The sequence below is a fragment of the Brachypodium distachyon genome, chromosome 2 (assembly GCF_000005505.3).
Source record: "Brachypodium distachyon strain Bd21 chromosome 2, Brachypodium_distachyon_v3.0, whole genome shotgun sequence".
Classification (NCBI taxonomy): domain Eukaryota; kingdom Viridiplantae; phylum Streptophyta; class Magnoliopsida; order Poales; family Poaceae; genus Brachypodium; species Brachypodium distachyon.
Window position 1 is genome coordinate 49,624,196 of NC_016132.3, and position 26,198 is coordinate 49,650,393.

A 26,198-nucleotide genomic window follows, 5' to 3' on the forward strand; every position below is an offset into this window, starting at 1 on the left:
TTGGTGCTTGCGGCGGGGACCGGCATCCTTGCTCTGGCGGTCCGACAACATCCACCCTTCTTGGTCCACTTTTGTGGAAGCCATCAGCAATCCAAAAGGAAACAAGAAGCACCATTTTGCAATTGTGCAAGAAGCTGTCGGGAAGGATGTTGAAAGAGCATTTGATGTGCTACAATCTCTGTTTGCAATGCGGAGGGGAGTGGCAGCTTATGTGATCTTTCACAACATAATCATTGATGACGAGCGAGATGAAGATGAGGACTTTGAGTATGATCAAAAAAATACTGAAGTGTCGTTGAAGGACACGATCACCGTGATCCACTTTTCCTACATGGTTATTGGTGATACACAGGCAGATCCAGAGCAGGCAGACCCATGAGCAGCTGAGAGATGATCGATAATTTGTGGGCGTGGCATGGTGCTCACTAGTTTGTTTATTTGTGTCTTGACATTGTGAAACTTTATCCTGTTTTGTTGAACTATTTGTGCTGTTGAGCTACATTTTTATGTTTGAAAATTTTGAATTATGTGATCTGAAAACATGAAATTTGAATGTGGTTGAAATGTATGCATTAGAAATATTCAGTTAGATGTGTAAACTACATGTTAGATATATTAAAATAGAAGAAAAATTTTAAGAGTAAATTCCATTTCTACCCCCAAGTTTTATTGTTTTGACAGCTTTTATCCCATTTAGCAGGAAGCCAGGAATTCTTTTTTTTACCCATTTAACAAAAGTTGTTCCACAGATTACCCCATTTAAATTTTTGATCCGAATCTGCTACGTTCTAGCAGATGTGTCTCACTTGTAGGCCGACGTGACGTGCCAACTCGGAGACATATTGGCTCCCACGCGCTTGAGTTAAGCTCGATCGACCGTGATCAAAATTTAATTGTGCTGATGGGCGCAGCGAGATGGAGCGGAGTGGTCACATTAAATTCGATCGACCGTGAATACTGGATAAATTAAACTCGGTGAAGCAGAGTTGATGCCACGAGCATCAAGCTGGCACCCACCTCCTGCCGCTCCTCTCTTCATCGATTCCATAGCTCAGCTTTGATATATCAGTTGTTTGTGTATTAATACAAGATCTTGTTCTTCTTCTTCGTCAACTGCACGAATCAATCTCTGTCGTATCGATCATCTATTTGTATTGCTGTTAACTCGAGGCTTGGAGGACTGATCGCCATAGTTTGCCTAGGATTAATTTGCTAGGTTATGTGGGATTCTGAGTTTGGAGTGGAGTAGCAAATGATGTGTTTACAGCTGCATATGCATATGCAAGAGCAGAGTTGTGTCGTGTTCTTGGAAGGTGGCAGCCAGGTAGCTAGCTAGCAAGGTCACATATTTGAAGTAGCCGAGGAATCTTCATTTGGTGTTAAAAATCTTAAACGGGATAATTTGTGGAACAAATTTTGTTATTAAATGGGGTAAAAAAATGAAATCCCACTAAATTGGGTAAAAGCTGTCAAAAAAACAAAACTTAGAGCAAAAAGTGGAATTTACTCAAAATTTAAATAGGAACCTCTGCTAGAGTTGGTTGCAGATTTTAGGAGCCTAAATATCTTGTTTTAGGGGCTAGTGCTGCTAATTGATGTAAACTTACCAATTAAGCTGACTGATTCTTTTATGTGATCCGAGTACGCTACACTCCGATCCATTACCTGACAACTATCAGTTGTACATAACCGCCAGGTTGTATCGATGAGTTGGAAGATCTTCACGTCTAGCGGACGTCGCTATTAATAATAGCTATAACAAGAACAGGCTAAATGGAGAGGCCATAAAACAATCATAGGGTCGGAGGAAGACTCGTTCATGGAATCAGATGCTTTATAGTGCCTAGCAAGTAGCAAACTGCACCTCCTGCCCGTCACCTAGGAAAGCGCTCTTGGCCAAAATGGTAGCTCATTTTCTTGCATGCTTGCTAGCGTTTCCAACTTCTTATTGTGTCTGTGTGCTAAAAAAATTCACTGCTGTGTGATTTTCTTGCAATCTTGTTAGGAAAACGATGAGATGAGCAAAGTAACTGACGCCACCGGCAAAGTAGACCACTCCATGGTATATTTATTTGTTCATCCTATTTGTTCTCTTCTTTTATTTTCTTTTGTAATAGCTAATGCTTGTCATGTTATATCACAAATGATCCGCAGGTGGAGACGCATGAAGCCGTTGAGGGGCAAAAATACGGGTTCATTGAAGGGAAGGTTGATTGGAGGGGAAGACCTGCCGTCCGGGGGCGCCATGGTGGTGTTGGCAATTCTTTCTTCATCCTTGGTAACTCTTGCTCTTGGTCATAGAAGTTAATCATATCTCTTAGAAAAGCAAAAATCACATCTTCAGTTTTTGCAGTTCATAAATTAGATTATCGGTGTTCTTTTCGGTTAGGGGGTAATCCGCATGTAGTTTGTGTTTCGGCCATGTTCCCTTCAAGAACATGGCACTTGTAGTTATTTATATCTTCTTCTACTGAATGGCAGAGCTCCTGTCCTTGGTTTGCAATAAATATAACCCCAATAAATAAATAATAAGAAGAAGTGTGCACTCACGATTTTAATACCTCAGTCCTCAGCAGCATGCTTGTTAAATTTATTTATTTATGTTCACATATTTGCTCATTTGAGTTGTGTACAGCCAAAATAGTTTGTGTAAGTAGATGAACATGATATGAAAGGTAAAATTTCCAATCAGAGAATCATTTAGTGACGAAAAACATGCAAGCATCTGGATTGTACTACGGAGTACTTCGATGAGCAATATCAACTGTGAGGATTTGAGTGAGCATACCAAAAGTTCTTTTGAAAAAATAAATGAGTATACCAAAAGTTGAGGAACCAAGTGAGCAGTTTCAAAAAAAGGTTCAATTGTGTAAATTATCTTCTCAATTACAGTTAAGAGCACATGTATATATATTATGTCTTACGACCCACACATGAGATGGATTTAAGTTTTTCCTTGTGATAATGATGGGACAGTAGTTACTGGAAACGCTGCACCTAACCAGCAAATTCTGAAGCCGGCCTCGCGCATCTAATTCTAACAGTCTACTGAACAAGTGTCTTGGGTTGTTTGCTGTTTGCAGTGAATTTTGGACTTGAGAGCGTCGCCTCTCTGTCTCTAGCCGTGAACCTTATCATGTACTTCATGTTGATCATGCACGTCGGACTGGCCGATGCCTCCAACCTGCTGACCAACTACATGGGCACCAGCTACATGATCGCCGTGCTCATCACCGTCTTTGCCGACACCGTTATCGGCCGGTACCAGACTGTGATCATATCATCACTCATCGAGCTCGTGGTAAGATAACAATCGATCTTTCAGTTCATCGGTACTCTCTATCTCTCTCAGTTCCTAAATACTTGTCGTGAACCAAGCACTAGAATCACGACAAATATTTAGAAACGGAGAGAGTAGCGATCGAGTGTGCTTTGTTTTTCTCCTGACACTTGTTTTCCCATATTTTTGCAGGGACTCTTGCTGCTAACGCTGCAGGCCCACTCCCCAAAGCTGAAACCGCCGGAGTGCTTCTTCCCGGCGCCGACGTGCCAAAAGGTGAGTGGCGACAACGAGGTGCTCCTCTACATCGGGCTGTACCTGGTGGCGATCGGGTCGGCGGGCATCAAGGCGGCGCTGCCTGCGCACTGCGCCGACCAGTTCGACGACAAGCACCCCAAGGAGAAGCGCCAGATGTCCAGCTTCTTCAACTGGCTACTGCTCAGCATGTGCATCGGGGGTGCCTTCAGCGTCACCATCTTCGTGTGGATCCAGAACAAGAAGGGCTGGGACAAAGGCTTCGGTGCCGCCACGGGCGTCATGGGCCTCGCCGTCATCGCCTTCGTCATCGGCCTGCCACGGTACCGGATCTTCACTGTGCAGGGCAGCAGCGCGCTCCTTGAAATCTTCCGGGTTAGAAAATTGTGGACCGACGTGTTCTCTTTTATGCAACTGCTATATGTTTAATATGTTTAGGCCATATTTGTTTGGACTTCTGTCTTAGTCAAGCGGGTGCTCAATGTACGTGTCGTTTTTCAGGTGTACGTTGCTGCAATCCGGAACAGGAACCTGCAGCTCCCTGAGAACCCTGACGAGCTGTACGAGATCAGCAGAAGCAAGGCTTCTCCTGAAACGGAGTTCGTTGCCCACAGGGACAAGCCATTCAGGTGCTAAATTAACATACAGTACTCGGAGACGCAAATCTCGTGGCGTTGTTGACAAACATTGACCGCGCGCAATGCATCTGTACATGCAGATTCCTGGACAGGGCGGCCATTGTTCAGGCACCGACAGGGGAGACGCCGAACCCGTGGCGGCAATGCCGCGTGACACAGGTAGAGAACGCCAAGACGATGCTGGCCATGGTGCCCATCTTCTGCAGCGCAATAATCATGGGCACCGTTCTGGCCCAGTTCCAGACCTTCTCCATCCAGCAGGGCGCCACCATGGACACCCGGATCGCCAAGCACGTGCAGATGCCACCCGCGACGCTGCCCATCATCCCGCTGGGCATGCTCATCTTCGCCGTGCCAATCTACGAGCGCCTCTTCGTGCCCTTCGCCCGCCGCATCACGGGCCACCCAAACGGCATCCCTTACCTGCAGCGCGTGGGGGTCGGCCTCGTGCTCTCCATCCTCTCGATGTGCATCGCGGCCATCGTGGAGATGCGACGCAAGAGGGTCGCCGTCCGGCACAACATGCTGGACGCCATTCCCCAATTGCAGATGCTGCCCATGTCCTGCTTCTGGCTCGCCCCGCAGTACGGCGTGTTCGGCATCGCCGACATGTTCACCCTCATCGGCCTCCTCGAGTTCTTCTACTCGCAGGCGCCCCCCGCGCTCAAGTCCATGTCCTCGGCGTTCCTTTGGTGCTCCATGTCGCTCGGGTACTTCTTGTGCACCATCCTCGTCAAGGCCGTCAATGCCGCCACCAAGAACTACACGGCCAGCGGCGGCTGGCTAGGCGGCAACAACATCAACCGGAACCACCTCGACCTCTTCTTCTGGCTGCTCGCGGTGCTCAGCTTCCTCAATTTCCTCAACTATCTCTACTGGTCCAGCTGGTACAAGTACGTCAAGCCTCAGGAACAGCCGGATCATGTGGTCGTACCAGTAGAGCAGCAGCAAGTGTGACCAACAAGGGTCGGTGGTCTTGCTAGGAATTCCGACTTGCTAGCCTGCGACCCCTCTGATAAGGTGCAAGCTTAAGTACTGTTTTTGAATGTATGTGTGTTTTTTGCTCTTGAAGTTCATCCAGCTTGTTGTTATCGTGTTGTCGTTTAGAAGCAATTTTCTGTTTAATTTGATAGCTACGAAGTTACAGTTTTTCTGTCATTTCATTTGCCTCTCGAATCTCGATCTTTCGTGCACCACCATCTGCATGTGATAATTGGCCAGAGCAGCCTCGAAGGCTCGAACACGGCGGTGCGCGTCAACACTTGTCGCGCTCCACCGGCGACGCGCCTGTCTGCCACCTACGTCCCATGCCGTCCGCCACGTCCAACCCGGGCACCTTCTACGTGTCACGCAACAGCCCTTCCAAGTCCCGAACGGCGCCACGCCTTAAAACCCACCGGAAGGGAAGCGCACGCTCCTACGCAAATTAACACAACACTAGACCACCCAAAGACTAGCTTTGACATCGATGGCGTCCAGCGACGAGAAGCCTGTCCCGACGCCGGCCTCGACCGGAGGCGACGGCGGGCCTCCGGGGAAGCCGACGGCCACGTCGTCGGTCCTTCTGGACAAGGGCGCGGCGGCGCTGCAGTCGCTCCGCCCCGTGAAGCAGATGAAGCAGCACGTGTGCACGTTCGCCCTGTACGCCCACGACCCGCACCGGCAGCTGGAGACCCACCACTTCGTCTCCCGCCTCAACCAGGACGTCCTCCAGTGCGCCGTCTACGACTCCGACGACAAGAACGCCCGCCTCATCGGTGCGCCCCGCAACACACACATCCATCCATCCCTCAAGAAATGCTCTCTTGCTAGCTGCGTTACTGCGTATACATGATTGTTGTAAATCTGTGTAGGAGTGGAGTACATCGTGTCGAGGAAGATGTTCGAGTCGCTGCCGGGGGAGGAACAACGGCTGTGGCACTCGCACGCGCACGAGATCAAGGAAGGGCTGTGGACGACCCCGCGGGTGCCGGGGCTGCTGTCCAAGACGGAGATGGAGACGATGGCCGGCACGTTCGGCAAGTTCTGGTGCACCTGGCAGGTGGACCGCGGCGACCGGCTCCCGCTGGGCGCGCCGGCGCTCATGGTGTCGCCGCAGCGGGAGCGCGAGGGCGCCGTGCGCCCGGACCTCGTGCGGAAGCGCGACACCAAGTACGGCTTCTCGACGGAGGAGCTCAAGGCCGAGAGGGCCGGCGTGGAGGCGCCGGCCGACCCGCGCCCCGGCCAGGCCGACTACTGGGTCAGGCACCACAAGGGGTTCGCCGTCGACGTCGTGCCGCACGACATGAAGCGCCACGCGCCGTTGCCGTGAACGAAACCAATTCCGTTCGTCAGGGTTGTTGTGCTCCACACAGCAGCGAGCAACGCCTGGGGCGGCGGAGCTGGGTCATGAGTTATGACAGTGCTTTTGTGTCGTGCGGAACTGTACATTTCCTTTCGTAATCCTAGTAGGGGAAATAAGACCGCCGGTGTCAGGATGAACCGATGAAAGACTAGAATCTTTGTTGGTCCAGCCAATCCTGTTGGTCGTTGTTGCGTATCTGCTGTAGTCGGCCGTATACGGGTTTAGTGTTGCTGACTTGCTCTGTACTCTGCTTTCCGGCACACCCCGCCGGCACTCGGTTGATTTCTCCGCGTGCCCCGGGCGACACTCGTTGGTTTGCTCCAGCACCGTGTCTGATATGATCGCTGAGTGAGTTCACCGCTGTATTCACAATGGTCCGGCCAAGATCCACTACTGCTTTGCCGAGCCGAGGAGAGGACATCCTCTATAAGAGTCGAGCTACGTCGCCCACCTTCGAACCCCACTCGCAGTCGGTCGTCAGGGCTCTCGCATCTGCGTTGGTCCTCTCTACTCTAGACTCCGACGCATCGTGCACTCTGAAGCTGCCATGCCACCTGCACCGCGGGTCCGGGGACTGACCTAGCCAATAGCTTGTGAGTTATAATGTAGGTTAAAAAAAAACTTGTGAGTTACATTGTGGGTAAAATTACATACTCCATCCGGCCCGGAATGTCCAAATAGACGATTTTTAGATAAATTCGTATTTCGTATTTGGATAAATTTGAAACAATTAATACCGATCGAAGAGAGGACTGTGTCATCAAAAGTACTTCGATACTACTCTTTATGTCCCAAAATTAATAAGTGCAGAATGATACTACTCTTTATGTCCCAAAATTAATAAGTGCAATTCTGTCTAGTTTTAAAATAAGTGTAAGTGTTGCAATAAGTGCAGAATGATACTACTCTTTATGTCCCAAAATTAATAAGTGCAATTCTGTCTAGTTTTAAAATAAGTGTAAGTGTTGCAATCGTAAATTTTGTCATAAGTACGTATGTATCTAGACACGTTTTATCTTATTTGCTACGGAGGAAGTCGTAGATATCTTAGGTGGGAATTACAGCGTTCAGTAATTGACGCTTATTTGCTACGGAGGAAGTCGTAGATATCTTAGGTGGGAATTACATGCATAAGATAGAAAAAAGTATATTTTTAATTTCTCAATGCAGCAAAGTCTTACTACCTGAACGACCGACTAAACCGCGAATGCCTTCTTATTATTGTACTTCCTCTTATCCTAAATTTTAATTATTGTGTTTTTTCTGATTCTAAATTCTTGACTCAAATTTATCAAAATATGAATGTATCTATTATTAAAAAACGTCTAGATACATGTAATATTTCGACAACAATTTAGGATCGGAGAGAGTAGAAGAATATTCAAAGGGTTCGTAGAGTACCACTCAAAATCCGAACAGTAAAATCCGAACACTAAAGATCCAAAATAAAAATAAGATGTTTAATAATTCCGAAACATCCCCACAAAACAGTCCAGCATATTATTGTTTTGAGTGAAAAGTAATTTAAGAGTATCGGTGAACATATTATTGTTTTGAGTGAAAAGTAATTTAAGAGTATCGGTGAACGTACATTCAATCCCCTCAAATAGCTAATCCACTTAGGACTAAAAAAACACTTGCACCATCACAAGGCCAAATGTCCTGAAGACCAGTTTCAAAAGTCGAGAGGGTCTAGTACAGGTTTCAAAGTTGAGAAAAACTGTGCTAGACACCAAATTGGAGGGTTAAGTGATTTTCTGTTTATATTATTTTGTAAACCGTAAATCCTTTCTGCAAATTTTGATCGACCTTTAAATCTTGTACGGAGATTAAGATGCATGATTCAAAGTGAAAGCAGTACAATGTTATTGGCAATCAACATTGAGTACTTTATAAAAAAAATAGCGTTGACCTCTTTTACGAGAGTTGACATATGAGCTGGATCCAAGGAAAAAAAATAGCGTTGACCTCTTTTATGAGAGTTGACATATGAACTGGATCCAAGGCTCAGGCACCGCACGCCACTACACCAGACTATAGCTGGCCAACGGGCCGTGCCAAGAAAAAAAGCCCGCGAGCCCGGCATGCTTGGCCCGTGACGGGCCGTGCCGGCCCGCAACCCACCTTGGGCTATGCCTGGGCCTCATCCTCTAGCCCGCAGGCCGGCACAGCACGGCCCGTTTTACCTGCGGCCCGACAGGCATGCCTAGTGGCCCGTCAGCCCGCGTGTCAGCAGTCGGCCCAATGGCCCGTTAAGCTCAAAAACCGTGATTCGGGCCGTTTTTTCAGCCCACTGTGCTAAACGGGCCCGGGCCGGCCCAACCGGGCTAGTGTGCCGTGCCTGGGCTGGGGTTTCACCGGAACGGGCCGACACGGCACGGCCCGTTTATAGGTGGGCCTCACGGGCTGGGGCCGTGCCAGGCCGGTTAAGTCATGGGCCGTGCCGGGCCCGGCCCGGCCCGTTGGCCAGTTATCCACCAGACCACAAATCCGGCCCATACCAGCGTGCGTCGATGAGTTGAAGCCCACCAAGTGAGTGGCACCACCGCCACGCCACTTCACCACCACCACCGCTTCCCCCGATGCCGTCGTCGACGATCCGGAGCATCTCCATCACAGTATCAGACGACGACGGCGCGGCGCCGCCCCGGCGTGCCCGCGCCGGCCGGCGGAAGGCGGCGCGCAGCTTGGGGGAGCGCGCCGTGCGGCTTGTGGCGCGGTGGTGGCCCATCCTCCTACTCCTCCCGGCAGTCGCCCTGCTCCTCTTCGAGGCCTCCCGGCTCCGTGCTTCTTCCAACCCTGCCCCGCCTGTATCCAGTCTTGGCCGCCTCGACCCGACCACGCGCCTCGTCCATGGTGTGCGCGAGCGTGAGTCCTCTGCCCTGTTTCGATCTACGTGTAGGCCATCCCCAAATTCCCGCAATTTTGTGGTTCCCAACTCCCAGCAAGGGTCGCCACGGATTTGAGAAATTGTACTGTAGTACTGTACTTAGATGCTAATCTGATATTGCAAAACACTACGGTGGTCTCCTTGACTGCTATTTTTGCATAATTAATTGGATATATCATGGCAATTGGAGAGCTGGACTCACAGATCGTGCACATTGGGGAATTGACCTATATTAGATGTGCGATAGGATTGTGAAAGACCGAAAGAATTCTTATTTTCTGACAGGGAAAATGTTTGAACTTGTATAGTAAAATAGCATGTCCGTAGTTAAGTTGTTCTAACAAATCTGGGAATATTTTTTTTCTCACAGGCCAAATGTTTAAACTTGTTTAGTAAAATAGCATGTCCATAGTTAAGTTGTTCTAGCAAATCTGGGAGCATGTACCATTCCAAATTTGTTTGGCTCAATGCTATTTTTGGTTTATGGACTTAGTGGCATGATTAGTTTTTGTTTTCGATATTGACAGCTTGCTTGAAGTTCCTTAGCCCGAAAAGTATAGAAAATTTGGTATTTCATGAAGGCTCTGGAATTGATGCGGTGGTCAAGAGGATCGTATACAAAACTGATGATGACGACTATGATTCATATCACTCTGAGGCGAACTCTACGTATTTACTGCAACATGCAGAAGCTACCAGGTTCAATTTGTTTACAGGATTTCAGACAGTTCCTGAAAGAGAAGAGAGCTTCAAGGTTCTAATGCTGACTAACATGTACTACTTTGCCTAAAAGAACTATGCCGTTCTAGACCTGTTTAATGTGTTTTCAATGCTTCTCCAGGTGAATGAGACTGTTAATGTGCACTGTGGTTTCTACAGTGACAATGGTGGTTTCAAAATTTCTGATGATGATATCAGGTACATGAGAAGTTGTAGAGTTGTTGTGTCTACCTGTGCATTTGGTGGCGGGGATGATCTATATCAACCTATTGGAATGGTCAATTCTTCTATTGGAAAGGTATTTGAGCATTTAAGATATTCAGAAATACAACCTCTGTGTAAACCATCACACTTGACACCGTGAATTCGGGATGGATGGACTTAATAAGCAGGTCTGCTATGTGGCTTTCTGGGATGAGGTCACATTATCAACTCAAGAAGCTGAAGGAAAAGGTACCGGTGACAATGGAATGATAGGAAGGTGGCGCGTCATTGTTGTGAGGAGTCTACCCTTTGTGGATCAACGGTTAAATGGAAAAATACCAAAGGTAAAATCTAAAGATATCATAATCAATTGTGCCAGGCTGCTAGCTTATTCTTAGAAAGCTAGTGACATATGGGATTTGACACTTCAAACCATATTTGCTATTTTTGTTATTTGGTGATACTCTCCAAAATTACGCCCCTGGCAAAGGAAATGTCATAGAAGTCAAATCCGCTGACCTTTTTTGTTTATGTACATTTCTGGTAGTAAGATGCGTAGCATGACTTTTGCAGATGTTGACTCACCGACTTTTCCCAGAAGCAAGGTACTCTGTATGGGTGGACTCTAAATACCAATTCCGAAGAGATCCAATAGGAGTGCTTGAGGCACTTCTTTGGAGGACAAACTCAACTTTCGCTATTTCTGAACATGGAGCGCGGAGCAACATTTATGATGAGGGCAAAGCAATTGTTCAAAAGCACAAGGCTACTCCTGAAGAAGTAGAGGTCCAATTAACTCAGTATCGCCGAGACGGAATGCCAGATGAAAAAAGATTACATGGATTCAAAGGTTAGTATTCATTATTCTCTAACGGAAAGAAATTGTACCTTGAGCATGGGATCTTCTCTACAAAGCATGGTTGTTAAGAATATATATGATCCAAGTGTTTGTTTCCTTTCAGCTTTATCTGAAGCTTCTATCATTGTGAGTGAGCTGACCCCAATGACGAATCATTTCATGTGTAATTGGTTCAATGAAGTTGTTCGCTTCACATCTCGGGACCAGCTCAGTTTTCCGTATGTTCTATGGCGTCTAAACATGCCAGGAATCAACATGTTTCCTGTATGTACTCGAAGGGATCTTGTGAACAGCTTGGGTCATACAAGGAAAGTAAAACCTCTTCTTACACAGATGAATACAGATTCTTCAGCCACGTGATCTTTTTTCTCGTTCATTCATTTGCTGGTTGTCAACTAACCGTTGATTTTCATGTGGGTCTAGCTGTTTGTCTGTCTTGATCCACAATTTTGTTGTAAATTGTTCTTCTGATTCTTCCTCCAGAAACATCATGACTTGTTGTACACGGACTTGCGCCGAATATATGTTAAGCGGTTGCTTTCCTGCATGTTGACATTACCTGTAAAAATCACGTTTTGTTTGGATGGAGGAACAGTATTCTGCTTTGTTTTTTTCAAGTATGAAGTTACCTGTAAATATTATACTTTTCTCATGCAATCTTATGAATCAAATGAACTCAGCTGTTACATTTTATGTTGTTGGAAAATCTGGCCATCAGTTGTCCAGGGAGATGCTCGTTATGCCATCAGGCATATTTGACTGGTGAATAAACTGTCTTTTCTACTTATTATTTCACTGAGCAGCACACTTTTTTCCGTTCAATATGTGAGCATAGTTACCAAATAACGAAATAAAATCTGTCATATTCTTTTTTGTATTGGTGAATATTTAGTTTCTTTTTTAATCAAAGTGACTATATTTGGATTTTCTCTTTTACATCAACTATTCGGTTTTATTGATTCGGTGATTTACTAAACAAAATGCAATAGACTGATACAACTAAAATGAACACCATCAACAAAATTCTTGAAGAATCGACGAGGCACCTATCACAAGCCAAGATACTTCATCACTGAATCGATGATACAGTCATACAGAGATCATTGAACGTATTCTTCCTGGGAGGTGCAGCATAAATTTTTCCTAAAGCAAAGCCTGTTTTTTTTTCTTCTTCTTAGCTGCAGCTGCACGAAACGAGGTTAAGTGTTGTTGTGGGCCTATTCTACGGTTTCCCTTAAGACCCATAAAGCCCATCTGTTTCCCTTTCTCTTCTCCTCCCTCCCCTTCTTCAGTTCTTCTCCTATCCCTTCTTATCCGCTCCACTCTTCCCTACCCGAGACGAAATGCCAGCGGCATCTCAGTGAACCAAGCCGACCTCAGACCCAGACACCGCTGCCTCTTACTGCTCACACCCGCCGCTGCAATGGCTACGGCCATCTCCGCCTCCGCGCTCCTCTCCTCCGCCTTCACTGGCGACAGGCGCCACCGCCGCGCGGCGAGGCCCGCGCGCCGCCGCGCCGTCCCTGCGGGCCTCGCTGTGCGTTGCGAGCAGAGCGACAAGCAGAAGCGGCAGCCTCTTGCCGCGCTCGTCCCCCGCGAGCAGCGATTCATGTTCGAGGGCGACGAGCTCTGCGGCCCCGTACGAACTCTGACTCTATTCTCTCTCTCTCTCTATTGCTGCAGTTCAGGAAGAAAATAGTAATGCTACATGTGCAACTAGTGCCCGCAAACTAGTAGGTTAACTGCAATGCTGCATTTACCAGTTGTACTTGAAGGCTTCTAGTTCTTTCAGTTCTATCAATTCACCGCATCATCTTAGCCTATCGCAGTCAAATCCCTCGTCTACATGGATAATCTCAGCCAGTATACAATGCTTACATATGTGGAACTGCCAAATTAGGCTCTGACAGTTTTTGGTGACAGAGGATTCAGGAAAGTTAAGGCAGCAATGAAGCTACTATGGTGGACATTCTATTAAAAAAGATGTGGTGAAGATTATTTTGTTCTTCTGTTAAACGGGTGTTACATTTGCTCGGCAATGTTTGACTTTAGTTGTGTTCCATCGTGTTCACCTACGTTACTGTTTAGTGCCCAAGCTCATTATGGATACTGTGCTTATGCCCCACTGTTGTATCGGCATCATGGCTTTTCTTTTGGGAATATTTGCTGTATAGTGTATCTGATCATGCCATTTTAATTTGCAGGACATATGGAACACAACATGGTACCCTAAGGCCGCAGATCACGTAACTACAGAGAAGACGTGGTATGTTGTTGATGCAGAGGACAAGATTCTAGGCAGGCTAGCATCTACCATTGCAGTGCATATGAGAGGGAAAAATGAGCCCACATACACTCCAAGTGTGGACATGGGCGCTTTTGTTATTGTGGTATGTGTGGTTTTCCTAGACAGTGTTTACAGAATACGATAGGACAGTTTCCTCATATTTCTTCTCAGGAAGAAATTCATAATAGTATTAGGCTATCAGCAGCAGAAGAATATAAGCACCAAAGCTATCTTGATCCTTGAAACCAAGATTATATTTTTATGTTAATATGACTTCTCAGACTGGTGCGTCACTGAAAATCTTGATATACGGATACTACTGTTGTATTGTGTATTCCTGAGCTGCCACACTGAATTCTATGTTTACATAGATTAATGCAGAGAAGGTTGCGGTTTCTGGTAAAAAGCGGTCACAGAAGCTCTATAAAAGACATTCTGGGCGGCCTGGTGGGATGAAAGAAGAGACTTTTGATCAGCTTCAGAAAAGGATTCCGGAGAGAATTATCGAACATGCAGTGCGTGGCATGCTTCCTAAGGGCAGGGTAAGAAATCATCTTTTAGCATTTTGGCTCTTACCTTGTTGATTCTTGATTGCATCAGGTGTTTTTATAGCCCAAAGTTGCATTCATCTTGGTTTATTTAGCAGTCGTGCGAGTATTTCTCAAGGATGATTGGTCTTAAGTACGTAGAGGCCATGGCCTTAGTCCATGCATCAGCATCAGCATATGTCCCTGCGTGAATCTACCCTTGATTTCTGTTCATAGGAATATTTCTGTCGGGCAAAACTTAGAAATTCAGATAAATTTATTTAACTAGATCTTCTCAAGAAGTGTTTCCTTGTATTTGCTGTGTATGACTTCACAAATATTGTGTCCATGAACATCTGACATTTTAAATCCAGTCCAAAATATTTGCTATTGACTTAAGTTCTCCGATGGTATGGCTAACAAAGTATTGGATGTGTTCTCTGAAAAACTCATGTTGGCTAGAAAATGTATTTGAAGTCTTAGCCCTAGACACTGGTTACTCTACTTTTAAGTGTTAGTTACACACTTAGTTTGACCTCACTTCAACAAGGTCACCTGTTTTGCATGTATTCTTCTGAACCTTCGGAACATTTTTGCAGCTGGGAAGAAGACTATTTACCCACCTTAAGGTGTACAAAGGATCAGAGCATCCGCATGTGGCTCAAAAACCTGTTCCACTGCCTATCAGAGACAAAAGAATACAAAAGTCTGCCTAGAGAGTCCCTGGCGATCGAAAAAGATACAGCAACCTCACATCAGTGCATCCCCTCAAGACCTTGCCCAATGTTAGGAACTGGAATCCTAACATTTATGTCATCTGTCCAACAGATGGTGTGTAAATTTTTTGTAATTTAATTATGTTCCTGCAAAAGCTTTGATTCCTTTCGGTCATAATTATGTAGTATGGTACGATTTGATGCAATCCAAGATCTCCATTTTTCCACTGGATGGTGTATTTGTGACGAGGAGATAGATATGTTGCAGTTTTGGCTCAAAAGTCCTATCTGGGCATCAAGTGTTTTTACCTGAAAGTCAAATGACCTTTCTAAAAGCTAGGGAGATTTTTTCTTCTTGTTAGTTCCGTGTGTTCATTCAACCCAGGAGTCTGACTCCTTGCCCATACATACCTCCGAGGACCGAGGCTCTTATCCAGTTTGCATAATTGCTTGAACCCTCAACCTTCCTTTCAACCTACGTGACCTTGTTGTGGATCATGTTTCGTTGCTTAGTTACCTCATATCAAAGACACAAAGATGATGCAATCATACTACCCACGTAATCACTGCCTTGTTTCACGGGGCATAGGTCAGATCGGCACCGTCCCGAATTTTTGAGGCACTATGTGAGCATCCCATATTCACATGTCAAAGATCTAAAAGATATTACCACCTCAGAGGTAATCCCATTGTGGCACACATGCTTTTAATTACAATCTGCTGAGAAAAAACTAGCCACAGAAAATAGACAGATGGAGCTTAACAAAACTAAAATAGACATATAATGCTTGGGTAAATGGAGTCATCATAATTCACCATAACGCCAAATCTGACCTTATATTCGCGAGCCAAGAGTACTCTGGGTACTTCCAAGTTTGAAAACCTATTTTAGAAGTCGTAATAGTGGAGTACCTCTCAAAATCCTGCTCACTAAGCCACTTGGTTGAAACTCAGCCACACTTGTGACTAGTGAGGTTCAACGTCCTTTTGACTTTACATGTGTTGGTTGCCTTGCATCCCCCTAGGTTAGGTGAGAAATGCAAATTGTGGCCATCTCCTTATGACTAGGCTAAGCAGGTGCAAGATTTCCTCTTGGGGGTGGTGGCAGTATGATGGGATCTATTTTAAAACCACACATTGAAACCGAAACACGCGTGAGTTCGGAAAAGAGCTTCGAACACATGTAACATATCCATTAAAGAAGGAAAGTGCTTTTTGATAATTGAGCATCCGATATGTATACTCAAGAAAACGCCCAGACGGCAAATAAAATATGTCCCAGCTAAAATGAATATATATAATAATCCAATTTTATGCGAACATATAATCATCCAATTTATTGTTACAAATGCAAATTATAGTAGGGCGAAATATCCGGTGAAAACCATCTCTACGGTGCAAACTGTGAAAACTCCATCGAAAAAAGTTCAAAAAATTCTCGAAAAAATTAAATATGTTAGAAAAGTGGTGTTTTATATATGTATAAAATTTCAAGTCCAAACTCAATGTCATTTGGTAGCAGCAAAAAAACAAATTCTGCATGAATAGTGATCTTTCAATGTTTGACATTATTCACTGTAAATTTCTCTTTTTAATTCTTTCCAAATGATTTTGACTTTGAACTTGATTGCAGGTGTGTAGAACATCACACTTCCCAACATATGATATTTTTGTAGAATTTTTTTGAAACTTTTAAACATGGTTTTTATGAAGTTTGTACGGTTTGCACGGAATGAGAGTTTTCACCGGATACTTCCCCATTATAGTAGTACATGTCCCCTGGAATATATTACTACCATGGTTTTTCAAGTTTTTCAAGTTACTCGTCAAATACCAAGATCCTACCATTTGTGTCATTTAGTTACTGGAGTAATTTGTTTTACCCAATACTCCCTTATTTTCAAAAAGTTGGCGTATTTGGTTTCGTTAAGACAAGTCTTTAATCAAGAATTACTCTATTAGCATGTAAGTTATATGATACGAAACCATGATCATTAGCAAAGAACTTTTAAAGACGAATTCATTGATATAAATTTTATGTATGAAAAAACACATATAAATAGAATTTTTCATTGGTCAAAGGTTTGTCTTAACGAAACAAAATACGCCAATTTATGAAAAGGAGGGAGTATGTTGTTATAAGTTGTAGGATATTCGTGCCTGTATCAGATATCGGACTGAGTAAATATCTCCTTCTTTTGTGTTAATAAACATTCGATAAGTTCTGTTTTTATTTCTATTTGGTATGTTATGTAATTTAAAATTTAGAAAACAAGGACTACAGCGTGTTCTCCGATCCCATCACGCCCCTTGTTTCTTCTCAACGGCAGCACCTATTCTGGCTATTCAGCCGGTCCCCCCTTTCGGCGTCACTGCTTACCTAACCGATGGCGCGCACTGGATCCACCCCGGACCCCATCCAGGCCCAAGCTCCCCCGTCCTCTTCCAACGCGAACCTTCTGGAAAATTCCGCTAATCCAAGAAATTCTTCCCCCAACCCAACCCCCAACCAACCAACCAGACCCAACCAAGAACCCGAGCCGAACCCCCGACCAGCCCACCGCCGTGATGCTCTGAGGCCGAGGCCGAGCCCCGCGCCCAAGGAGTAGGAGGAGGAGGGGGGAGATGGACCCGGGTGGCGGGGCCGCGTCGCTGCCGCCGTTCTTGACCAAGACTTACGAGATGGTGGACGAGCCGGCCACGGACGCGGTGGTGTCGTGGACGCCGTCCGGCACGAGCTTCGTAGTAGCCAGCCAGGCCGACTTCTGCAGGGATCTGCTCCCCAAGTACTTCAAGCACAACAACTTCTCCAGCTTCGTGCGCCAGCTCAACACCTATGTAAGAACAATGAGTTCACACCCACCCTTCTCTCTTTCCCCCAATCTCTGTCACACGGCTGAAATTGGGGTTCCGCCGGAATACGTGCTAGTTTGTTGCTACATGGCTCTAAGCGAGGTTGTGTGGGTAGCGTTCACTTTGGTGGAATTGAGCGAAACGTGTGTGATTTTGAATGAGTGTCCATGATTTATTGCTCTTGATCTGAAATACACTTTATAAGTGAGTGGGTTTATAAGTAGCTTGTTGGTCTTTCAGATATTTCAATTATTATTAGTGTGATTTCGTTTCATTTGACATTTCTAAACAACCAAGTTCAGCGCTTGAATTGTCTACATCTGAAATTCGACTAGCTGAGTCCCTGAGTGCAATGCTATATCTTATTGATTCTGTGGAATCTTAGGACTGTTTGACAAATAAGCGTTGATTATGGCAACTGAAGTTGAAATAATGTCTACTTCCACACCTATTAGGTTTTCTGGTATAGTTTCTTTACGTTTGGTTGCAGTAGTACATGATTTCATTTTAGCCTTGATTATAATGCATGATACCTGTTGTGCACGTGGGGTTCTATTCTAATATGTGTCTCATGCTCTTTCCCATCTAGGGCTTTAGGAAAGTCGATCCGGAACAATGGGAGTTTGCAAATGAGGAATTCATACGAGGTCAGCGGCACCGGTTGAAAAATATCCATAGACGCAAACCGATATTCAGCCATTCATCGCATACTCAGGGTGCCGGACCATTAGTGGATAGCGAAAGGAGGGACTATGAGGAGGAAATCGAGAGGCTCAAGTGTGATAATGCAGCATTGACCTCAGAGCTTGAAAAGAATGCAGAGAAGAAAATTGATATGGAGAAAAGAATGCAGGCTTTGGAAGACAAGCTATTTGCTGTTGAGGATCAGCAGACAAATCTGATATGTTATGTCAGAGACATTGTGAAGGAACCAGGATTTCTATCTAGCTTTGTACAGCAATCTGATCATTCAAGAAAGAAGAGGAGGCTGCCCAAACCAATTTCCTTCCATGAGGATACAAGTACTCAGGGGAACCAGATTATGCATCGCGACTTGACCAACTCACCAGCCCATGAACTTAGCAGAGAATCATTTGACAAAATGGAATCATCCTTAAACTCCTTGGAGAATTTCCTTAGAGAAGCAACCGAAGCATTTGGTAATGGTATTTCTTATGATTGTGATATTCCAGGTCCTTCAGCTGTCGTTCTCACTGAGCTCCATTTGTCCGGGGAAAGTGATCCTCATGCGCCATCACCTCCGTCGATGATGCATACTTCTTCAGCTGGTGTAGGAGATTCACATTCTTCTCGCGGTATTGCAGAGTCCACCAGCTGTACAGAAAGTCCTCCCCTCCCTCAAACACATTCTCGTGCAGACTCACGAGCTAAGGTCTCCGAGATCGATGTCAATTTAGAGCCTGCTGTTACAGAAACTGGTCCATCAAGAGATCAACCTGGCCAAGACCCTCCTGCTACTGCCGCAGCTGGCGCAAATGATGGATTTTGGCAGCAGTTCCTTACCGAGCAGCCTGGGTCATCTGTTGCACATCAAGAGGCGCAGTCAGAACGGCGAGACAGAGAAGCAGATCAGGCGAAAAACGGAGATCGGGCAAATTGTTGGTGGGGCAAGAAGAATATCGAACAGATGACAGAAAAACTGGGGCATCTCACCTCAGCAGAGAAAACCTAACTTTGTAACTAGTTTAGCTAAAAATAACTAGCAAAGAAGCATTTAGGACAACGGCGCCTCGATACGCGACTAACATTTACTTGCAGTGTATCATATCCCCATTGTGTGCCTTATTGTGATTAGAGTATTGGGGAGACTAGCTGCTAAACTACCCTCATACACATTCATACTTTGTTAGTTCAGACTTTTCCATATGCGGTTCTCCTCGACTCATGACATTTCTCAGGTTAGTTGTTAAATATCATTTTGCTGTCCAGAGTTGTTGCCTGTCACAAACATGAGAGGTAGGATTTTTTGTATTCTGTTCTTGATTATTTCCTCCTTTGTGAGAAATGGGGTCCTTTTTGTCTTGGTGGCTTTTATGTATTTTAATGATCACTTGTTAATCTGCATGATTCTGCTCGATATGTTAACTAGGCGGCACACTTAGCACTGCTTAATTCAGATGGTGTCGTCTAGACGTCAGAATTTCCAGTTGAGAGCATCCTTTTGAGTGCTGTCCTTCAGCAGCTTCCTGAGGGGAAGTATCTATTGGTTTGGCTCAACAGCTCAAGACAGAATCCTGGCCCCCTCGCTGCTGCTTCTGTTGGCAGGCGCCAGAAAATTCTACAGTATACATGAATGAGTACTTCAGTATTTTGAATTCTTCTACAACGAGACCTGGGAGAGGAGAGGTGCTATATTTTTCTAAGGAAATTGCAATTGTACTGCAGTACTGCGCTAGTCAGTCTGCATCGCCCTACACACACAAAAAAGGACACTGGAATTCAGCCGAGCCCGGCCATGTCATTCGCTTAGATTCAAAGCCTGCTGCTAGACTTACTTGTGCTAATCTCATGCGATACTCGTGTTCAGCTGAAGGATCGTGTCTGTATCCTGTCTTCCCATGTTCCATTTTTCATCTACTTCCCTTGTACTGTACTCCAGTTTAAGACAGGACGCATTTCTACCAATTCTCCATTAGAGAAAGAAGAACCAACCAAATGCGTGCCCAGGAGGATGCCCACGATTCGAAGTCCGAAGGAAAACGTCATCTTGCTTACGTTGTAGAGTTAGGTCAGCTTTGCATCGTTTGCTATGCTTGTGCTTGCTTTAAACAAAAACTCATTTGAACTCTTGTTGAGATCGTTTGATATGCTTGTGCTTTTCTGCGTTATTGGGCAGAACTAACCTTCTAGCAGGTGCTGCAGCTCTATAGGCAGAGGCGTTGCGACACCACGCTTGGATATGGATAACGAACGGGCGTCGCACCAAGATGAAGAAGTTGACAGGAAGGGCAAGCGGAAGGCTGAAGACGATGGAACGCAATGATCGAGGGGAAGATGCTGGGAAGAATGTTGGGCAGCTAGGAGCTGGAGTCTCCCGACAGAAAGAACAATCTGCATTTTGTGCTAGCCCTTGGTGCTAGTTTATGTTATGTTTGGTACTTGTTTGGTTGCGTTTAAAACACTTTTGTGTGTGTTCTTGTTAACCTGTGGCGACAAGTATGTATGGACATACATGGGTGAGTTGGGTGTATTCCGTTATCTTCTGATAGTGGAATCCGATCATGTGATCATTTTTTTCTTAAAGGTCAGCTTTGCATGTAATAGAAGCGTAACATTTTTCCTAACTACTCCCTCCCTCCGATCCTAAATTGTTCAGAGGGAGTACCTAAAGAACTGCTGTGATAGTCTTCTGAAGGACCAGCTTAAAGAACAATTTGCCAGTCCTCCAAGCGAAGTGTCCAACTACAGCAATAGTTACGCATCATAGGCAGTGAAATCGACAGGCAAGCGAAGCATCAACGATAAGTTTGCAATTTTCCACGTGCCACTATTCCAGTTAGAATTATTTCAGAACCCAGCACAGACGGAGGGAAGCCAACGGAATAGATCTATAAGAGCAAGCTAGCAAAAACAAGCGTGTGAAACAACGAACCAAATCCTCTCAAAAAATCAACGAACCAAATCCTCTCAAAAAATCAACGAACCAAATCCTCTCAAAAAATCAACGAACCAAATCTCACCATTCACATTACCACGACTTCAGAATTCAAAAACGAAACCACTGTGTAACCTGTTAACATGGGATCACAAGCTGCGGATGCACTCCTTTCCCATGTGCATTGCCAATCCTATAATCCCAATTCCCCATTACCCCAGCCATACAGTTCACTTGCCTTCTCCGAAGCTTTACTTGAGAAGGAAAAAGGTTCAAGAGAAATGTGCAAAGATAGGTGACGAGTCAGCTATGGACATATGGACCTACATTTTGTAGCAAAAGGTTGTAATGTTTGCTGCAGTAGCTTCACATTGCAGGCCCTAGGTGTTAGTCATTTCTTGAGTACCCAACTTCATATCCTTCAGAATATGTGTAGAAGAGACAGTTGAATCAATCGTCATAAATCTGCAGATTTAACCAAGCCCTGAACTACAACCCCTCGAAAGGTCTATCACTTGACTGTTTTTGTTCACCACTGATATCAATTGAGGAGACAGACACAGCCAACTCTTCGGCCAACCCAGTCACGGGCTCGGGGTCTGTAGCATCCGCCAGTGCGCTCAGCATGGTGGCCACTTCAAATGTATCATCCAAGTAGAATTTGGCTTTGCTTGGCTTTTGTCCTACAGTGCATGCAAACAATGGTGTTTTTGGAGCAACCATACCCCTTTTGATGATATCGGCAATGTTTTCAAACATGTCCTCATCCGACCTATCATCACCAATGCATAATACAAAGTCAGCCTGCCTCCCTCTCTCCTTCATTGATGCCAGTATCTTCTCAGCTATTACTCCCTTGCTTACTCCCTGAAGAATTAGGATAAAGCAACAATGATGTTCTGTCTTAATGTTAAGTATATATGACATATCAAACATGCAAGACAATGTTGAGAGAGAGACGGAGCAACAAACTACGCCAGAAGGTGCAGATGATGTACATTTGTATGACCAATACTTAAGTCATTGCTATTAAAAAAACACTTGCAGAAAAAAAAAAGATTGTTGATACTTGATAGTAGGTCAGGCAGCAAAGAAATTAAGGCTACCCATGGTAATACTAAGCTGTTCTACATCCACAGCACGTCAGGAAACATAAGTCCTAAGCACAACTACTCCCTCGGTCCCATATTAAGTGACTCAAACTTGTCTAATATGGACGTATCGATATATACTAAAAGACGTCTAGATACATATAATATTTTGGCACTTAATATGGGACGGAGGGAGTAGTATGTAGAGCTAATATATTTTCAATGAGCAGAATCACACGTAAAGTAGCTGCATACAAATCCAAACTAATAATTGTATGCAGCGCAAAACAAAAGGGAGTAGTATGTAGGCACGGCCACAAACATGAAAATGTCTTGAACAACTTTATTTGCAAATGCTTCAGGTTCTTCACGGTGGATACGAATGAACTTGTCAGCTAAATGACAAAAATAATTAAGGTATTTGAGAAAAAAAATCAAAGAGATGGACAAACCTGTGGTTTGACTTCAACAATAAACTGGCCACTCTTGACAGAGACTGGTTCATTTGCGAGCACACTCTCCAGGTGATCAAGCATCTCTTTTGCCTGTGAGGATCCAAACCCAGAATCAGCATCCTGATGGTGCCACACCAAAGCACTTTCCTTGGTTTCAATGTAGGATCCATCAGTTGCTTCTGTATACAAATTCATAACTGGTTCTGCCATTTCCATCCATCCAAAATCCAAAGCCTGGGTGCACGTTTGCCACTCTTCATCTCTAGACCACCTACACATGTTTAGACAAAACAAACCATTTTTGAGAAAATTTGGTAATAGCCACGTTAGCCAGTTATTACTGTCAACATTAACAAAGCAAATAACGTTAGCCAGTTATTACTGTCTTCATGTTTACATGATCTCTTTCAAATTGAAGTTAAGTTGGTACTCTGCACCCTCCTAAACAAGGAAAATACACAGTTGTCCAGAACAACAAATAGTAAAGGTGCACATTAAATCATGTGAGACAGACATTGAAATTGTCTCCACTCTACTTGAACAGCAGCAAAGAAAAATCCATATCATGTATCAATACTAGAACAGTAAGCATGACAATACTAACCGTGAAAGGTACCACCGCCCTTTCCACACTTTTCATTCTATTATTACGGTGTTGTTTCTAAATTATTTTTCCTGTAGTTAAGTCTATAGCATACCAGGATCAGAAACAAAGAGCTGCTAATAATTCCAGAATAACAGGTGACTCCAAGAACCAAGCCATGAAATAAAGTTGGTTGACTGTGTGGTAATACTAATTACTCCCTCCGATCCATTATAAGTGTCTCAGATTTTGTACTACCTCCGACCCATATTACTTGTCTCCAATTTTCCCAAATATGGATGTGTCTATGTTTAAAAAGCGTCTAGATACATGTAATATTTTGACAAGTAATATGGATCGGAGGGAGTACTAACTTAGTACAAAGTTGCACTAAATCTGAGACACTTTTTATGGATCGGAGTATTAATTAACAGATGCACATAAACTGTATCGCTGTTCCTAATTATATCAAGATCATGAGGTAAACAAGAAAGAAACATGTCAAAATAAAAAACCATACCTTAAGAAGTAACCATGTTCTGCTGCGATACCCAGCTTTGGACAAGAGGAAAACCATTCTCCCAATTTATCCCTGCCTCTCCCGCTGACAAGAAAAACTGTGTTCCTCTTATCTGAGCAGAGGGTATTGATGATCCCCAAAACTTCTGCACTAGGTGTCTTGTTAATGGAAGTCTGGGGCACCAATGTTCCATCATAGTCAAGCAATATTGTCCTGCTCTCTGACCTCTCATATGACATAACAATCGAATCCATGTTAAGCTTTGTGAAATTAGGGTCTAAGGCCACCACCCTGAAACCAAATCCCAATCCAATGCCCCAGCATGTCCTTCTAAAATGATCCTTGCAAGCCCTCTCCAAGTCCTGGATGAAGCTCTTCGACCAATAAGCGACATCATGGGTGCTGACATAACGGTAATGCTTCTCGTGCCTCAGCTGCTTCTCTTGCTCTGACATTGAAATGGCCTCATTCATCGCCTCTGCAGTTGCCTCTACATTCCATGGGTTGACCCGAATAGCACCACTCAAAGACGGTGAGCACCCAATGAACTCTGACACCACCAGCATGCTCTTCTTCGGTCCACTCACCTCCGATGAGGACTCACCCCTAGGTATTCCCTGCCTAGAAACGATGTATTCGTATGGTGTCAAGTTCATGCCATCTCTTACCGCAGTCACCACCACACATTCTGCTATCGTATAGTAGGCACTCTTCTCCACACTAGACACATCTTTGTCTACGAGCAGAACAGGGCTGTATCCTGGCTGGCCAAACTCCCCATTAATCCTCTTGCAGCTCTCACAAATCTCAGCCTTGATGTCTTCTAGATCCTTACCCTTGCCACGGACTGGTTTTGCAATCTGAACCAACACTGCTCGTCCCTGCCACTTGGGATGCGTCCTCAGCATATTTTCAAAGGCAAGAAGCTTCAGATTGATCCCTTTAAAGATATCCATATCATCCACGCCGAGCAACACAGTCTTCCCCTCAAACTGCTGCTGCAGCTCGGAAACCCTCCACTGCCGGTCGGGCAAGCACAGTACCGACTGCAACTGATCCATATGAACTCCTACTGGCATGATTTTAATCCCAACAGTGCGGCCAAAGTACTCCAACCCAATGTACCCACGCTTTGACTGGTATTCAATTCCGAGCATCCTACTACAGCAGGAGAGGAAATGCCTGGCGTAATCGAAAGTGTGGAACCCAATGAGATCACAATTGAGCAGCGCCTTTAAGATCTCCTCGCGGACAGGTAGGGTGCGGTAGATCTCCGACGAGGGGAAGGGACTGTGCAGGAAGAACCCTATGCGCAGGCGGTTGAAGCGGCGGCGGAGGAAGGTGGGAAGCGCCATGAGGTGGTAGTCATGGACCCAAACATAGTCGTCCTCCGGGTTGATGACCTCGACGATCTTCTCAAAGAAGAACTTGTTCGCGAGCACGTATGCCTCCCACGAGCCACGGTCGAAGCGGCCGCTGCCGGGCGAAGATGCCGATGATGATGAGGAGGAGGAGGAGGATGTTTGGGATGCGGAGGAGAAGGGGAGCATGTAGTGGAACAGAGGCCAGAGGTGGCGCTTGCAGAAGCGATGGTAGAACCGGTCGTGGAGGGACTCGGGGAGGAACACCGCCGCGCAGTGGAATCGGTCGAGCAGCGCCTGTGAGACCTCGTCCTGTTCGGTGACGGGGACATCGGCGCGAACGCCACCGACGAAGAGCACCTCCATCTCGTCCGGAATGCCATCGCGGAGCTGGAGGAGCAGCGAGTCGTCGTCCCAGGAGAAGGACCAGCCGCGGCCGTCGGGGCGGCGGCGCGCGACGATGGGAAGCTGGTTGGAGACCACGATGAGGCGCTCGCCCGACACCGACGAGGGCACGTCGGAGGCGACGCTGTTGGTCGCCCCGGGCTCCGAATCGTCCTCCCCGTCGAGCTCCGACAGCGTCCCCGGCACCGTCATCACCCGCGACATCCTCTTCATGCCGAACGACCTCCGCCGCCCCCCGCCGCCGGCCGGGCCCAGCGCGGCGAAGTTTCCCTCGGCGAGATCGAGCAGGTTGGTATACGACCGCGACATCATGGCTGAAACGGACGCAGAAGCTTCGCCTCGAGAACCCCAGGCAGTTCGATTCGCCGAATGGAGGTTTGTACCAGACCCCGCGAGATCGTGCGAATCCGCTTTGATCTGATCTGAGAGAGACGGCGGCGAGAAAAGAGAAGTGGTGATGGGTTTTCGAGTTTGGGAGGAGTGGGATGGGAATTGAAACCGGAGGCGAGAGCTTGGGGACGGCGAGGAAGGACGCGCCCGTATACTCCAACGGGTGGTTGGTTGGTGGACTCGGTGCGCGACGCCTTCCGCGGA

The 26,198-nt window shown here is 45.6% G+C and overlaps 6 protein-coding genes across 6 annotated transcripts; 5 read left to right on the plus strand and 1 right to left on the minus strand.

The window, feature by feature from the left end:
- The first annotated feature begins 1,806 nt into the window (after window positions 1-1,806).
- LOC100823151 (protein NRT1/ PTR FAMILY 4.3) lies at window positions 1,807-5,331 on the plus strand. The gene is made up of 7 exons (XM_024458422.1): window positions 1,807-1,904; window positions 2,006-2,062; window positions 2,155-2,278; window positions 3,084-3,301; window positions 3,473-3,910; window positions 4,037-4,164; window positions 4,254-5,331. Exons 1-7 carry the CDS (start codon window positions 1,902-1,904, stop codon window positions 5,128-5,130), a joined length of 1,845 nt encoding a protein of 614 aa, XP_024314190.1. The 5' UTR covers window positions 1,807-1,901; the 3' UTR covers window positions 5,131-5,331.
- Window positions 5,332-5,469: 138 nt separating this feature from the next.
- Window positions 5,470-6,840, plus strand: LOC100835105 (oil body-associated protein 2A). Its single transcript, XM_010234017.3, has 2 exons — window positions 5,470-5,930; window positions 6,027-6,840. The coding sequence occupies exons 1-2, from the start codon at window positions 5,642-5,644 to the stop codon at window positions 6,482-6,484; spliced, it is 747 nt and encodes a 248-aa protein (XP_010232319.2). The 5' UTR covers window positions 5,470-5,641; the 3' UTR covers window positions 6,485-6,840.
- A 2,244-nt stretch (window positions 6,841-9,084) lies between these two features.
- LOC100835411 lies at window positions 9,085-11,876 on the plus strand. The gene is made up of 6 exons (XM_014899553.2): window positions 9,085-9,385; window positions 9,935-10,161; window positions 10,249-10,425; window positions 10,520-10,675; window positions 10,905-11,181; window positions 11,294-11,876. The coding sequence occupies exons 1-6, from the start codon at window positions 9,100-9,102 to the stop codon at window positions 11,548-11,550; spliced, it is 1,380 nt and encodes a 459-aa protein (XP_014755039.1). The 5' UTR covers window positions 9,085-9,099; the 3' UTR covers window positions 11,551-11,876.
- Window positions 11,877-12,471: 595 nt separating this feature from the next.
- On the plus strand, window positions 12,472-14,948 carry LOC100835720 (50S ribosomal protein L13, chloroplastic). Its single transcript, XM_003569762.4, has 4 exons — window positions 12,472-12,829; window positions 13,395-13,580; window positions 13,849-14,019; window positions 14,604-14,948. The coding sequence occupies exons 1-4, from the start codon at window positions 12,614-12,616 to the stop codon at window positions 14,718-14,720; spliced, it is 690 nt and encodes a 229-aa protein (XP_003569810.1). The 5' UTR covers window positions 12,472-12,613; the 3' UTR covers window positions 14,721-14,948.
- A 2,158-nt stretch (window positions 14,949-17,106) lies between these two features.
- LOC100836030 (heat stress transcription factor A-4b) lies at window positions 17,107-19,624 on the plus strand. Its single transcript, XM_003569763.4, has 2 exons — window positions 17,107-17,558; window positions 18,163-19,624. Exons 1-2 carry the CDS (start codon window positions 17,346-17,348, stop codon window positions 19,264-19,266), a joined length of 1,317 nt encoding a protein of 438 aa, XP_003569811.1. The 5' UTR covers window positions 17,107-17,345; the 3' UTR covers window positions 19,267-19,624.
- A 1,623-nt stretch (window positions 19,625-21,247) lies between these two features.
- On the minus strand, window positions 21,248-26,198 carry LOC100836339 (probable alpha,alpha-trehalose-phosphate synthase [UDP-forming] 7). Its single transcript, XM_003569764.4, has 3 exons — window positions 23,839-26,198; window positions 22,733-23,006; window positions 21,248-22,056 (listed from the first exon to the last, which is right to left on the minus strand). Exons 1-3 carry the CDS (start codon window positions 25,914-25,916, stop codon window positions 21,679-21,681), a joined length of 2,730 nt encoding a protein of 909 aa, XP_003569812.1. The 5' UTR covers window positions 25,917-26,198; the 3' UTR covers window positions 21,248-21,678.